Here is a 17,138-nt window from a genome sequence, read left to right as displayed (position 1 = left end):
TGCATTCTAAACCATATATGCCAATCAAACCTTACACATTATGAACCATAAAGAAATCAAGCTGCATTAAACTTGTAGATCATACTACTTAAATTAAACAAAAGCCTTGTAGCCATTTCCAAGTACACAACATATATAAACAAAAATATATGTTCGCGCGCATAAGTAAATTTGTTCAACATAGAATAACTTAGCTACCTAGTTGGCATCAGACCCACAAAATAGGCATATTAGTCATAACTATTTATCATGTTCCAAAGTTATAATGCAATAAAACAGCACACCTATGTATGAGCTATACTACCATAAACCAACATCAAGTCTGATTTTACTGGTCTGGAAACTGTAGCACATGCTCTGCCCACTCTCCTCGAATCTCATCAATTTCCTCGGCTGTGTAAGTCAGACCAGCCCTAGTTCCCCACTGAAAGCAAATGCAGCATACATAATGAGTTTCCAGTGTACGTATCATCAGAAATACATAAATTAACTAAATAACAAGTGTCAGCATTATAAAAAGTAGCCAATAAAAAAAAAGTGTCAAATAGCTGATGTATAGTTGGAATATAATCGCATCCATTCCACTGCCAGGTTTATCCATATAAATACATAAATGTGAAGACACAAGTAATATAAAGTTTATATATGGTTCCTGAATCTCACCATCCTATGGATTTACATAAACATACTAGTTCCAAGAGCTAGCTAATTCATAAAACTTAAATCACCAATGTCCATCACTTATAAGCAAGTCATGATTAATCTACAAAATTGCAGTACCTTTTTATCAAGGTCAATGTTGTTGTCCTCCACAATTTCCTTCATGTAGCGCATGATGTAATATCCACAACTCACATCATCTTTTTGTATCGGAGCACCCTGAAAATTATGAATCAGGCTTATCAAACAGTAACAAAAATCAAATTATACTGTAAAATTATACACTACCAAATTTTAAAGTGCTTACAAGTAGAGGCTTCCAAGGAGATGCTTTCTTCTTTCCAGGCTGCTTCTTCAGTAGGCCTTTGTACATTTTTATGGAGCTTCCAACAGAAAAAATAATAGTTAGCATCTTCATGGCTGAACTGATAAATGAGTAATACTAAAAGGCTAGACCATATAGGAAAACTAGCACACACTTACTCAGTGACAATAGCAGGCCATTCACTTCTATCCAAGCGCCTTTTCAGTGGATCCATATTGTCACATCCCGACCAGTAAATTTTTACCTTAGTTACTAGCTTGGTTATAATAAGAATTTTACCGTCTCCGTCATTGAAGTTATAGTTTAATTGGTCCCTAGAGGGGTTTCGGGGACGGTTATGCTCGGAGAATTATTCGTAGGAGAAAAATTTGACGACGGTAAAAATAGTAAATTTTAGCTAGTAAAAGGTAATTTTTATTGGGGTATTTTTTTCGGGGTGTTTTATTTTTGGAGTTGGTGTGGTTATAATGGGTTGGATCGGTTGGGAGGCCCAATTCCCTTCCTCTCTTTTTCCTTCTCTTTCTCTTCTCTCCTCTCCCCGACTCTCTCTCGCTGCCGGAATTCTCCTCGGCCGTCCGCCGCCGTCCGGCCACCATAGACCGGCGCACCAGTCCCAAACGGTCGGCCGTCGACCCAGCTTTCTTCTTGGACCGGTGAGAGCTGCCCTAGCGCCGCCGTGAAGGAGGGAGCTCACCCGGAAGCTTCGGTTGCGTGGTGGAGTCCCGACGCCGGAACTCGCCCTTTCGGCCACCATTTCTGATGATTTCAGTTCCATTTGGAAGTGCTCTCCGTGTGTAGCATTTCCCTAGAAGGTAATGATCCAATTCGAAGTGTGTAGGAGGATTTTCGGGCTAGGGTTTGAATTGGGTGATTTTGGATGTTTTGATTCGATTACCCTATTTAGGCTTGAAATTGGACTTAGTGCTAGTTATGAAAGTTGTAGAGTAGGTTGAGAGGAAGCTGTTGTTTAAATTTGGTGAGCATTGGAGGTCGCCGGAATCAGCTTCCGGCCGCCGCTGCCTGCAGAGCCGCCGCCGGCGCCGCCACTGTTTGGAAGATTTTTAGGGTTTTAAATTTAGAATATTAAGGGGAGTTTGTTGAAGTGAGTTATGGAATTTTTGGATGAGTTTTGGATAGGTTTATGAATTTCCGAAGTGTGGTATTTTTGGCGGTTAATTAATGTAGAATCCGGTCGTAGGATTTAAGTCGTATTTTTGGGGAGGTTGTAATTACGGCTGCTGAGTATGATATTTAAGTTCGGATCGTTTCGATTTAAGAATATCGAAGTTAGGCAATGATGAGCGTAGTTATGGCTCTCGGTTAATTTTGCATATTTTGTTTAAATATTGGAGTTTTAGTTGGGAAATTAATTTTTTATTGGTACCAGGGTTCGAGGAAACCTCTCTGGAGTGGCGATTTGGATTTCGTCGGGCTTATGCCTAGAGTTGTGAGTGGACTTTTATTTGAAATAATATGCATGCTATGGTTCATGATTGAACATTTCTTTTTGTTGGAGTTTTGACGTCAATTAATTTTGACGCTTTTATTTCTCTTGGAGAGTTACTGAAAATGGGATTTTCGGTGGATATAAATATGTATTTATGAGAGAGAGTATGTATATAAAATGCTAGCTAGCCATATGTGTATGTCCACCTTAATGGCGTAGCATATAGCCGCATTATGGTGTGACGTGAGCGTTGGACGCGAGCGTAGTAGCCCTATATGACGTGTTTAATTCTATATAGGGGGTATTGGGCGACATATTTATACACCCGTCTGTCCATCTTAATGGCGTAGTGTAGCACCGCATTAAGGCGTGACGTGAGCGTTGGACGCGAGCGTAGTAGCCCTATATAGACCCATGAATTTATATAGGAAGTATGGACGTGTGTAAATACATACATATATTATAGAGCCTGAGAGGCTCGACATTTATGAGATAAAAGTTTTATCGCTTGCAGCATGCATTCGATTTTTCTTGGAAATTGATTTGGGGAAACATAAATATTTTATTCGTTAATTTATTTTTGTCCACTCACTCTAACGGTTTTCAAATGTTTTCCCCTGGGCTCTTCGTTTTAAAAATGCCCAGTTTGCAGGTTAGCATAGTTGAGGTCGGGCGTACATGGAGAAGAGGCATAATCAATAGTTTAGCTTCCGCTTATTTCTAAATTCCTAGTTCATTTCCTCTCAATTAGAATTGCTCTGAACTGTGATGGTTGGTTGTGAGATTATTCTTTTAAAGTTAGTAAATAATTGGGAGATGTTGAGATTTGGGGAGCACGAAGGCTCCAGGAGTTTAAGGTTGGATTTAAATTTTCAGAAGTGTTTGCAGGTTTTAAGAAGGGTTGTCCATTTTCAAGGGAGGTTATGCCGAATTTTCGATAAATTTTCCTTGGAGGTGGTCCCCGCACGACTTACTCTGGGTTTCAGGGTGAAATTTGGGGCGGGTCGTGTCACATATAGCGTGCGGTTTCCAATTCCGGGTTCACAATCGTCAAGGTCCAGTGTTGACTATGCAATAACATACAATATCATCCCAGATGTTTGTCTTAAGCACTAAATCATTTGTACCCATAAAATCTAGTTCATTGTTACGTACCCTGTGTTATATGGAATCAAATAGATCTGCCCATGCTTCCTATTTTTGTACATAACAGACAGATCACGAGACCTCGCTGTGGGAGTTCCACTTCCAATTGCACTGACTTTATCAGAGTCGACAAACCGCATCATATCCTCCATCTTGTTCTGCTTTAACACTTTATTCAAGTAGCTACAAACACATATTGCAACATGAAATGATTATAACTACTTCAAAATAAACAAAGAAACATGCTTCATAATTCAGCCGCATAATCCATTATGAAATTTAAGAACCAGTAAACAAGTATAATAATTTACCTCATGTAGAAGAAAAGAGCACCATTCGATACTTCTTTCTTGTGGGCTATGGCGTAAACATCAGCTCTGCATATATATGCTTTCTTTGGATGTCCAAAAAGATCTGCTTGAAACACAGTGTTCACTGTCTTCCCTTCCTTAAGAAAAGTGTTTGCCCAATTGCATAAGTCAATCAATGCCATCGGCATATTCGGGGGCAAATTATCCAGATCTTCATTGTCCTGAATGCGTTGATCGAATTGGTTTCTTCCTGCCATAACCACGTTTTGGTTTCTTGATTTGCAAAATTAAAAGAAAATGCATGTTAGCAACTTAAGTGAGGAATTAAAACATGAACTATTGTCAAAAAAACTCAAATATAATTGCACATAAATAAAGTACATCAGACATATATATTGCAGTACCTTTGTTTCAGTTGTTGCAGTAACAGTCTTTGCTTCATGTGTAACAACCAGGTCCTTAGGCCAGGCAACACAGCTCCCAACCGCATCATCCACGGTTAAAATCTCATCCCTCACTGGAATCGGTACCAGGGCATCACCTTCAATAGCCCGTATAACTGAAACGCGCACGTTGTTTTCGCCCAATGACACACCATGTAATAGCTGATTGCTTGACTCACCACCGACATCAATGACTTTTGCAATGACAACTATATTTTCCACCATATCTACTGCCAGTCGACACTCATTTTCATCACAAGTCAAATCTTAACACAAACAATGGAAAAATAAAAATTACTTAAATCTTATTCGTTTAATTCATAGCTGGCAGTAAAGCCTAATGATGGACATAGAGAGGAGTTAAAGGAGAAAAGAGTTAAATTACCAGAGTAATATAATTTGCAGCCTTTGGAGCAAAGTCTATAACCTCATCCAAGTCCATTGCTGTTTCTTCATTCTGCTTAGGGTCAGGTACTTCATGGGGGTCAATCGCATCCTCCACGAACTTCTCAGCATCTAAATCGAATCTCTTCTTGATCGAGCTGAGCTCAACATTTATTTCCGGCGCCATTTGAACCTTCTCGAAATTGGGATTGCAGCTCCCATTTCCTGAATTGAGTTCGTTCACTGGTGTGACAAGTGTAGGGATTTGCACACCGGTAGACTGCAGCCTTCTCAACAGTGACTCAAACTGAGCTTTCCATTTTTCATCAAGTTTCTGTATCCTTTTTTCAGTTTCCTCCTCCCATTTTGCTTTTTGTTCTGCCATAAACTCCTCTTGCTTCTCCTCCAATATAAGCCTTATACTTTTTCTGGTTGCCTGAGAACCACCACCTCTTTTTCGCTTTCTTGGCAAGTCGAAGACGACATCAGGTCGAACAAAACCCCCAACTCCTCTTACCCTACCGGGATGCTCTGGTTTCTTCAATGCTAAGGTGAGGACATCTGTTGACCCAACTGTGGTAAGTGATCCCTCAGATTATTGTTTTTTTAAGGTTTCCTGAAACAAAAGCTTAACATTAAACATACAACATAAAACAACTAATATTAATTTTCATAGTCCTTAAACAATGGTAAATTACTGAGTGATTCTAACAGGACTTACAATCTTTTTGGCCGTCTTCGCCACCTCAGGTGATGAGAAGTTACCATCCTTGTCAGAATGTGCATTCAGCCACATTCTGGCACGGTCCAGCATCTCAATTGGGACTCCCAGCTTCTTAGCCTGCAACAATATAACAAAGCAGAATCATGTTAGAAGTAGAACACATTTTGATTAAGGAAAAAATATTTGTTATCAACCAAAACTTACCAATTCCACTCTTGATTGAGCATATCCTTTACGTGACATCTTGTGATTGTACTTGTTAAGCTTTCTCTTTGCACTTTAAACTCCCCGCAGTTCCTGTGAAGCATAGAATTCAGGAACCACAATGTTAACATCTTATTGGTTGTAAGCCATCTTAAACAACAAGGTGGACATAAAAACATGTTCACAAACCTTAAATTCTTCACTAATCCTATCTTCCACAAAAAGCGACCAATACAGCTTGGGGATGCATCTATAATCATCAGGAGGATTTTCCAACTTCTCAGGACTGTCCTTGAATTGAATGGCATAACATAGTGAGTGGTCAGTGTGCTCTTGAATTCCCGCCATTTGGTTCCTGCAGATTTAAGGACAAATCTTCTACATTGTTGAGGGATCACATAAGCCTCCTACATAAAACAAGAGAAAAATAATAGTCAAAACCTATAACTAATGCTATTTTTATTGAAATTACCAGAAAAATAATAGTCAAGACCTATGTAACTCATTAAGTCGATGAAAAAAAAATTACCAGAATTGCTTCCCATATCTTCTCTTTAGGTTCATCATCCACATTCCTCCAATCATCAAAGACGATGGGGATCGTCGTACGTGCTAAGACCCCAATGTACGATTGCATATATGCAGCATTTTTACCTATTGGTGTCCCCCTGTCATCAGATTCTATGGGAAGCTTGATCCCTCTGATCAGTCGCTTTGTTACTCTTGCCATAGTTACCATCGGTCTGGATAGTAATCGCAGACCTCCAGTAATATTGGGGGTTTCCGCATGAGGAATTTGTTCTTTCTTCTTTCTCGGCTTTGCACTGGTTGAAACTGAACTGGACTTGGCCTTCCCGCTATACTTCATCTTCTTCGGGGCTGACACTGCTTCATCACTTGGAGTTGCATTTTTCTCAAGGGTGGCATCCGCTTGAGGAGAAGTACGTAAAGTCTTCCCAGAATCCAAGGTTGCTGTACTGGAAACTGTAGCCTTCTTCAGTTGTCGCACAGCATCGATTCTTCTAGCAATATCAACTGCATTCTTTTGTGTAGAAGTAGACGCTGCTGGAATACTATCAGAAGCTATAGCTGGCTTTTGTCGCGTCGCCTTGATTCTGGAAGCAATAACTTCTACAACTGCCCATTTTTTTGTCCCTTCTTTGAACCTAAAGAGTTAAGACTTTTCCTTGCTGGTGCCATTACTGAAACCCATTTAAAAAAGACTGGTCAGCTAGCATACTGAGGTTAAAAAAGAAGAACAATAATGTCGAGAAAAATAGGACAATACAGAAAAACACACTCTTCATAATTAAGGCAACAATGTTATGCGTTAAAAGAAAATATATCAATCACATTTCAAACAAAACATCCAACAAAACATCAGACTGTTGTTCTAATAACTTCAATTATATAAAGATTACAGTCCTATTAGCTAGCATTCCATTCATTGCCTTCAAATTCACTATTAACGTGACCAGGTAAGCTACTATTATCTATCCATATTCCTTCATTGCCATCACGCATATGTCTGGTAGGGTGATTCTCATCTACATCATCAAATGTGTCAACTGATGACATTGCTGGAATGAATGATTGTTCATCTGTGTCTTCAACCTCATCGTCATCATCAACCCCATGGTAGTCTATATCCGGGCACCTCACAACTACTGACCATTCCGCATCTAGGGGATCCTCAATATAAAATATTTGTTTCACATGTGTAGCTAACACAAAATGATCGTTTAAATGCCCTAACCTATGCAGTTTCACCAACGTAAACCCAAGTTCGTCTACTTTGACGGCTCTAGTACTCTCTACCCAATCACAGTGGAACACAGGAACCCTAAACTTATAGTAGTCCACCTCCCATATACTTCTAATAACTCCATAGATGTCCATAGCACCGTCGGATGGATTTTGATCCCTCGCACTTGCAACTTGCATTGCACACTTGCAACTTGCATTGCATTGGCAAGCAATGTTACACTGCTGTTTTGAAATGATCGAATGCTGTCTCTCTCTTTGGTGTTGTAGTCAACTCCACATTGACATGGTAAGCAGCATAGGTTGGCACTTGATTTTTAGGACCAGCAGCCATCCACCTTAATGTTTGTGAAACTTTATCAGATTTCAGCCTTAATTGATTTGCAACCTGCCACAACGATTGTTCATTAAAAAAGGAGGAAGCCTATGTGACATACGTTTTCAATTTTTGTAAAATAACACTTGTACTATCACATAGTATATAATTTCACTTACCCTTTCTTTTAACCAGTCTGGAAATGTTGCATTATGTTTTTCCCTCATCCACTTCTTGTTCTTCACATTATTTGGGTAAATCAACTCCAAATATTTATTGTGCTCCCTAGACCGAAGAACAAAGAAAACCATTAAGCTCTGAAAAACTTTAAGGTTAAAAGGTATTGAAATATAAAAAAATAAGAAAGGCTGATGTATACACTTACTTGATGTAGGGCTAGACGTCTTCAGTATTTTGTAAGACACAAAGGTGTGCAAGATGCATCTGCTTTCTGTACACATATGTGATAGTTGGTCGTGATAAGGGCCTACTTTGTTTGTAGTTTCCAGCTTTGCTTGTCGATGGAATTCCCACAGTGATACCACCTTCAGAATGGATACGCACTTCTAAATACTCTACAGCTTCTTCAACAATATACTTCTTAGCCATGCAGCCCTCAGGAAAATGTCGATTTTTAACATACCCTTTGAGTACTTTCATGTACCTCTCGAATGGGAACATCCATCGGAAAAACACAGGGCCACACCGTTCAACTTCTCTAACAAGATGTACTGTTAGATGAATCATAATGTCGAAAAATGAAGGTGGGAAGAATTTTTCAAGCAAACAAACGGTATCAACCAGATCTGCTTGCATTTGTTTAAGTCTAGAAACATCTATGACTTTACTACAAATTGCCTTAAAAAATAGGTAGAACCGAATAATGGCATACCTAACAGGCTTCTCTAGAACTGATCTTAATGCAACAGGGAGTAGGTACTGCATCACTGTGTGGCAGTCATGTGACTTAAGACCGACCAGTTTTAAATCTTCCATGGAGACCAAATTACTAATATTTGAGGAAAAGCGTGTAGGAACTGACATTCCAAAAAAGGATATGCAGACTATTTTTTTCTCATGATGCAGCAAATTCCAACTAGCCAAAGGCAACTTGGCCTTTTTCTCCCCAGCTACCACTTTCAAGTCAGTTTTGATGCCCATATCGACCATGTCCAAATGGCAAGCAACTCCATCCTTTGTCTTGCCAGGAATATTCAAGAGGGTCCCAATTATGGCATCACAACAATTCTTCTCAATGTGCATCACATCAAGAATATGGCGTATTGGAATATATTTCCAGTATTCAAGTTCAAAGAACATGCTTTTTTTTTTCCAGCAAGGTCTGGGTTGATCACCTCGCTTGGCAGGCTTTTGAGTTTTTCCAAACTCACAAGGCAGTCCTTCAACCCTTGCCAGAACCTCTTCTCCACTTAATGGTTCAGGGGCGACTTCATTCTCAATCGTGTTGTCAAATGCTGCAGCCTGCTTTCGGTATGGATGATTTCTACGCAAGAATCGACGATTCTTCAAAAACACCATTTTCTTACAATGTTTCAACCTAATGGGTTTGGTTTCATCAACACAGATAGGACAAGTATTATATATTTTGGTGACACTACCCGAAAGGTTCCCATACGTAGGAAAGTCATTTATAATCCAAAATAGGACTGCCTTCAATGTAAAGGTCTCTTCTCTCACAGAGTCATACACACCTTCAACCCCCAGCCACAGTAACTTCAAATCGTCTATTCACGGTTGTAGATAGACATCGATATCTTTCCCGGGCTGTTTCGGTCCAGATATCAACAAGGACAACATCATGAACTTCCTCTTCATGCATAACCAAGGAGGAAAGTTATATGTGACCAGAATAACTGGCCAATAAGAGTATTTGCTGCTTAAAGCAACATAAGGATTAAATCCATCAGACGAAAGGGCTAATCGAAGGTTCCTAGGTTCTTTCCCAAATTCTGGCCACTGTGTGTCAACCAATTTTCAAGTCGGTGAATCAGCTGGATGCCGCATCATGCCATCTTTTTTCCTATCGCCATGCCAAGTCAAGGACTTAGCTGTCTTTGGAGATTGGAACATCCTTTTGAATCTCGATATTATAGGAAAGTACCACAAAACCTTTGCAGCAACCCCATCCCTCACAACTCTGTTCTTTCTAATCTTATACCTCGAAGTAGTACATGTTGGACATACTTCAGCTTCATGATGGTCCCCTCTATATAGAATGCAATCATTTGGACATGCATGAATTTTTTCATACCCCATCCCCAATAAACCTAGTGTTTTCTTTGCCTCACCTATATTGCAAGGTACTTCATTCCCATCGGGAAGGAAGGACTCAAACAATATTAGCCAGTCGGAAATACAACCATCAGTTATTCCGTGCTTTGCTTTCAAATTGAACATTTCTACAAGAGCGTTCAATTTTGTCGATTTTGTACACCCAGGGTACAAAGCTTTATCTCCATCTTCTACCAGCCTAAGGAACTCATCTGAGTCACAAGACATCTCCTCATCCTCATTTTCTTCACCCTTATTTTCTTCACCCTCTATATCCTCCGGCTTATCTACTGATTCAGACTCTCAGCCACTATCGCCCTCTATGGCAGCAGCTTCACCATGACAGTCCTAATTTTTGTAATTGGTCATGATGCCATTAAAATATACATGGCCCTTGATGACAGCAATGGTAAATCCACTGTGATTACAGCACTTCATACAAGGGCTGCGTATGCTTGATTTGTCGGCAGCATTTGCCAACGCAAATTTGAGGAAATTTTTAAACCCAGTTTGAAACCTCAAATATCTCCTATCAACGAGCATCCAAGTTTTGTCCATCTTATATAAACACATAAAAATGGAATAATAACTAGTTTAATAACCAATCACAATCATTAAAAATAAATTGAGGATCAAGATAAACACTTGTACTAACATCATAATAACCACAATCACAACTAACCACAATCACAACATGCACATAAAGACAGAAAAATAACTACAACACTTAGGTACTGGAGCAGAGGACTGAAATAGCTACCCAAGTCGAGGTCATGCTTAAGTCTAGTGTTTTCAGTTCAAATCAGTAACAAACACTTCAACTATTAACAACTTGAACAAACAAGATAAACAATCACAAGCAAAACAATAATAAATACAGGAATTCTAATTAAAAAGTTAAACAAATGAGCAAACTGGCTTACTTCAATTTGGATACCTCCACTTCAACTGATAACCACTTCAACTGCTTGCTTACTTCACTCCAAACTGTCACTGAACAAGAACAACAAACTATTAAACACCAAATTGAACCCCCAATTCGAAACCCTAAAAAAATCACATTCAGAACCCCCAATTCGAAAACCTAAAAAATTGGAACCCAGATTCTATAGAACCCTAAAATTAACTCTATAAGAAAGAGACTGAGTTACCTTATTGAGAGAGAAAACATGTTGTTGTGTTCGAGAGAGACAGAGAGAAAGATGGTGAGGTCGAGAGAGATGGTGAGGTCGATAGAGATGGTGACTGCGAGAGAGATGGTGAGGTCGAGATAAAGAGAGATGGGTTTCAAACAAAAAGAGAGAGGATGCTTTTAGACACTTACTGAAAATGAAAGGGTGTGTTCAGACACTTGGTGAAAATGAAATCAGATAATCCTTGGTTGACCGTGCAAAGGGTTTATAACCTAGCTAATTGGAAAGGGTGTGTTCATCAAACAACATACATATATTGTCTAAGTTGACCAACTAATACCAATATTCTAAATTAACCAAAACGAGTGTTTTGGTCATCAAAGTGTTGATTTTGAAAAGTATTGGTCACACGACATATATATGTCATTTGAAGTGATTAAGCAAGACTCAATTAACGTTGACTGCATCGACCGAGACCCGAACTTTATCAAAAATGCATGAATTTTGTTCTACACCCATAATTCACTATCATGATGACATCTGACACTCAAACTTGAAAAAAAATTATTTTAGTCATTTGAATCATAACATGCGTACTAATGTGTTATAACATGTTTACCAAGTTCTTTGTAAACATACATCTTTATAAAGGAACTATATGCAAGAAACAAAATTTACCTAATATGACCGTTGGATATGATCGTAGTACTTAAATATGTATGTGGAAGAAAATTTACCCATTTTCGATAACTTATAGGTCTCGATCATTAGTCAACTTCAATTATACATAAAACGTTCCTATTCTTCCTCATGGGGAGCGATATGATCGGTCGATAAACGTGTCCAAATGTTCACATAAAATAGTTTCGTTGACACTAAATGAGGGTATAAGAATTGACAAATCTCAACTTTAAGTATTAGTCGGTCTAGATAAGAGGGTTTTCGTTTAGATAAAAGTGTTGACTTTTAAAAGTATTTTTCAGACAACATAGATATGTCGTCTGAAGTTACTAAGCAAGATTCCATTCACGTTGACCGCATCGACCAAGATCCGAACTTTATCGAAAATGCTTGAATTTGTTCTACACCCATAATTCACTATCATGTTGACATCTGACACTCAAACTTAAAAAAAATTATTTCCGTCATTTAAATCACAACGTGCGTACTAATGTGCCATAACATGTTTACTAAATGCTTTGTAAACATACATCTTTATAAGACAACTATATGCAAGAAACAAAATTTACCTAATCTGACCGTTGGATATAATTGCAGTACTTAAATATGTATGTGGAAGAAAATTTATCCATTTTCGATAACTTATAGGTCTCGATCATTAGAGTCAACTTCATATTTACATAAACTTTCTTATAGCTTCCACAAGGAGAAGTACATAATCGTTTTATCAAAGTGTCCAAACTATTACATAGATCTGTTTTCCTACTCTTAACAAGAGTTTGAGTACCGGCGAATCAAAAATATAAGTTTTGGTCGGAGGAGATAAGAGCGTTTCCGTTTGGAAAATATGTACAATTTATGTTGACCACTTATTTACAACATTAGACGACATTTAATCGCCGTCTCACATTGAAGAAAAACGAGGGAAAATTTCGGCGCCCAAATTCAAATATTTCAGGTCCAGACGACATTTTTATGTTGTGCGATGAATACATTAAGGTTGGCGCCCTCTCCCAAACTCAAATGAATTGAATATTTCAAGTTCATACAGACGACATATTAACCTCGTATGATGAATAGATTAATAGGTTGAGCCCTTTTTCAAACTTATATATCAGGTTCCTACAGACGACATTTATATGTCGTCTTATTAAATACAATAAAAGGTAACCAAACTCAATATTTAATTATAAATTGAGTATTTTAGGGTCAGAGAGACCACTTTCATATGTCGTCTGAGGTTATACATTACAAGGTTCGTACACTCAATTTTATGGGTTTGTTAGACGTCATTTGTTTGTCGTCTGAATAAGTGAATTTAAGGGTTCAAAATGGAGGTATAAATCAAAGATTTATGGTTGTTTCAGATGACATTAATATGTTGTTGGATGAAGTACATAAAAAAGGGATTAAAAGTAGATTTCGCATTCTTTCACAGACAACTTTTATATGTTGTCCGACGTATTACCATAAAGTTGCTAAATGTTGCTTTTTTACACTGCATATATATGTCGTCTGAAATTTTGCATATCATAGACAAATTGAGCAACATCCAGAAGTATGAAGAGAGCATGGCACTCATACGACTTATACTTCACAAATGTCGTCTGAATGGTCGAAAAATTAATCAAACGACACAAACTCAAAATCGTCCAAAATATGTCGTCTGAAAAGTGTCGTCTGTATATGGCCTAGTGAATATTGTGATCTATATTTGTGCTATTTTTCTTGGAAAAGAGTTAGCAAACTAGCTATATTTTGAGGGTTCAAATTCTATGTAAGGTGCTTTAGTGTAGGTTTTGAGTTTAGGTTCAAGTTATATCTCTATAAAAAGTCTATGCAGTGAATTTCAATCTCGAATTTACTCAGTATTCTTGGGTGATTAGATGTAATAGCTAATACACTAAGTTATGATTGTCGACAAAGGTAGAACACCTGAATTTTGAATCATATATAATATCAATTTAGCATCAGATCAGATGTATAGCTGAATTAAACTGACCATGTAAAAGCTCAAACAAAGTAGTGGCACTAGGGACAAATTTATAGATGAGCGTCTTCGTACTATATACAAATTGAAAACTTTTTCTTTTCAGATCTTTCTTCTTTTTTTAATCAAATCCTTATATTTAATCAAATTGAATATAATGATACATTGAATTGAAGCTTTATTAGTGTGCACGGTACTTACAGATCTTTAATCAAATTGAAGGTAATGATACATTGAATTATAATTGGGATGAGATTCCTGATGACCTGCTCTCTCAAATCCTTGATGATTTGTTTAACCAAATTTCCAGTCAATTTCAACATACTAGAGTGTCTTCTTGCAATGTGGAACATGTATTGACTGAAGAAGAGAATTGTGTAATTGAAGAGGAAGACATGTAGGAAGGGGAAGATGATCAATTGCAACAGAACCCTCCATATGAACATTGAGAAAAAATGGTAAAAGACAAAATTAACTCAGTATGTGATAACTTCACTAACGGTGTTAGATGGAATGCTATAATTAGACTAAAATTAGTCTACATATAAAACACGACGACCAACATTAGACATTTTTAAATCACCGGGACAAACATAACCATGACCCAAAAACACGAGACCATTTATAACTTTTACCCTAATATTTTTACACGACCCAGACTTTTTCTTCACCACCATCTATCGCATAGCCCACAAGCCACCATCCATTGGCAGACTCTAATCCCCAGACCATAGATCAAAACCAGACATCTGAACCCAATCCATTCTCATTGTATTTGGAAATAAAAACACATCTTAAACCAGATTTTTCTTCGTCCTTACAACCTCACCGCCATCAATCTCTCTGCAAACCAACAAGGCCTAAACCTCGTTAATATCACACCCTCTTCCACTTCCAAACCCCTCCAAAATCATTCAATCCCCCGACGACCTCCGCTGCTTCCACCACTGATACCGGCCAACGCTTCCTCGGCTTCGTCGTCGCACTATCCCCATCCATTTGCGCCAAGAAAATCTCCGGCCCCTGCCATCAGTCCATCGTCTCTTCTCCAATTGGAATAAAAGACAGACAGAAGATTGGAAGAGAAAAAAAAAAAAAAAACAAGACCTTGAAGAAGAACTGAAGAAGAATAGGAGGGACCGAGTGTTTTTCTTTTTTCCGTTTTTCTTAAGTAAAAAACTAAATTATCTAAGGTTAACAGAGTTAGACTTCTGTTAGCTAATATTTAGTGGAATTCCAAATGTCAATAAAGTATTGGTGGCACATAATTGACACATAAAAATTTCTCCAAATTTGGGAACAGGTGATTTAGGCTACGTTTGGTGTAGCTGGGCTTATAAGAAAAAGTCAGCTTTTACTTATTCCTGAGAATAAGTGACTGAAAAACAAAGTAGCTGAACGTTTGGTAAACTAGCTTTTTATAAGTGCTACCAATGACAAAAGCAGTAACAAAGTGTTTGGTAAACTCAAAGTTGGCTTATGCTTTTATAAGTGGAATGACCAGTTTAGACATGAAAATTATTTAGCTTGATTTTGTGACAATACTATGTTGTTCAAAGTCATCATTAATTTAATTTTTATAGATACTCCTTAACTTCCTTTATTTCTTCCCCCATTTTGATCTTCCTTTATTTCTTCCCCCATTTTGATCTTCCTTTATAGATATTCCTTAGATATATATCATGGATTGATTATCAGATAGAAAATTTGGCACAGGCTAACTATGCTCAACTTGACTACTAACAAATTGGTTCTCAACATATATAATATATATATATATATATATATATATATATATACTGTATTTTAGTAACAGACCTTAATCAAATTTCAACATCAACAACTTAAAATTTCAACATTACAACTTAAAATGCAAACCAAGTATAATTTCTTGACAAGACTAAAGATAATGCTGCAACCAATTAATGAACAAAAACTTGCAACAAAGATTGATGATAAATTGATAGCAAGTTTGAGTCTTACTTGCAGCTTCCTGATAGTTTGCTTCTTGAACAAAATAAAGGTCTCACATGTATACACAAGTTATACAAAATCAGATTATTTGCACAAAAGTAAGAGATCATAATCATAACTGAAACATACTTGAAGGTAAATCTTCTATTCGATGGCTATTCTAGTTGTACAAGGTAGGGGTTGGTTATGGGCATCACAGCTTGGATATGGGGACATGACAGTTAAACTACAATTTAAAGGATCGGAGTAACCAATTGAACAAAGGAGTGTTATTTCTATGGCTAGCCCTGATTAATCAGTCTCACAGTTTTCCAATAGAAACAGATTATCTAAACAGAATTCAAAGATGATAACTCAAAACCTAAAAACAACAACCAGAACGTTCGTAATGAATATAAAACTCTCAAAGCCAAAGATCATGGTAAAAACGCAGATTATGACATCGTTGGAACATATACCCTAATTTCGTTGTCATATACCAATTTATGACAACGATGTCATAATGATAAAATCTTTCACCAGGCCCTGTAAACATATACCCTAATATCATAAAGAATGACTACATCACTTGGATAAAAAAGATATATATACCTGTAACAAATCCTTCACCAAATCCTTATTCTCAATGATTCTGTCAATGGAGTAACAGTAGCTGGAGGTGACTACAATCTAAGAATTTGACTAGATAAACTTAAACGAGTTGTACCCTTCATATTTATGCAGTATATATGGTCCCATAACCTAGCTCGTGGTATACAATACTTCAAAACCTAGAAACACAATCCTAATCCCGATTTCAGATTCTCTTAGAAATCGGCTTTATGATATTAGGGTATATGTCGCCAATCATCCTAATTCTTACTGGAGCATTAAAAACGCAGATAAACAAAACACAATCCAAAAGCGGCTTTAAAAATACAGCCTTGAGTCCATCATGTTTCCACAATACTTATATGAAATTAGGACTTCCATAATTCACTACCATCAATTTGAACTAATCAAATAGACAATTCTAAGAGTTCAGATTACATATCTATCTCCATTAACTCATTGGACTACAATTTCAAAATAAAATTAACATCTTGAACACTTCAAACAACCCGAATCACAATCTGTGCAAAACCCAATGAAATTCCTACATTCAATTAGACTAAGCTAACTGCAGAAACTGAAACTAAAACTAGAAACCGATATCATTTATCAAAATCCCTAACTCTAAGCTCAATTTCTCATCTAATAGATAAAAGCAAAGATAAATCAAAACCAAGAGACAAACAGAGAGAGAGAGAGAGAGAGAGAGAGAGAGAGAGAGAGAGAGAGAGAGAGAGAGAGAGAGAGAGAGAG

General features: G+C 37.4%; 2 protein-coding genes across 2 annotated transcripts; both read right to left on the bottom strand.

Moving 5' to 3' along the window:
- Window positions 1-8,120: 8,120 nt before the first annotated feature.
- On the bottom strand, window positions 8,121-9,263 carry LOC101290995. Its single transcript, XM_004308250.1, has one exon. The coding sequence runs from the start codon at window positions 9,261-9,263 to the stop codon at window positions 8,121-8,123; it is 1,143 nt and encodes a 380-aa protein (XP_004308298.1).
- A 456-nt stretch (window positions 9,264-9,719) lies between these two features.
- LOC101290703 lies at window positions 9,720-10,244 on the bottom strand. Its single transcript, XM_004308249.1, has one exon. It carries the CDS (start codon window positions 10,242-10,244, stop codon window positions 9,720-9,722), a length of 525 nt encoding a protein of 174 aa, XP_004308297.1.
- Between the last annotated feature and the right edge of the window lie 6,894 nt (window positions 10,245-17,138).

This window comes from Fragaria vesca, linkage group LG7 (assembly GCF_000184155.1).
Source record: "Fragaria vesca subsp. vesca linkage group LG7, FraVesHawaii_1.0, whole genome shotgun sequence".
Taxonomy (NCBI): Eukaryota; Viridiplantae; Streptophyta; class Magnoliopsida; order Rosales; family Rosaceae; genus Fragaria; species Fragaria vesca.
This window is presented reverse-complemented; position numbering and strand designations above follow the sequence as displayed.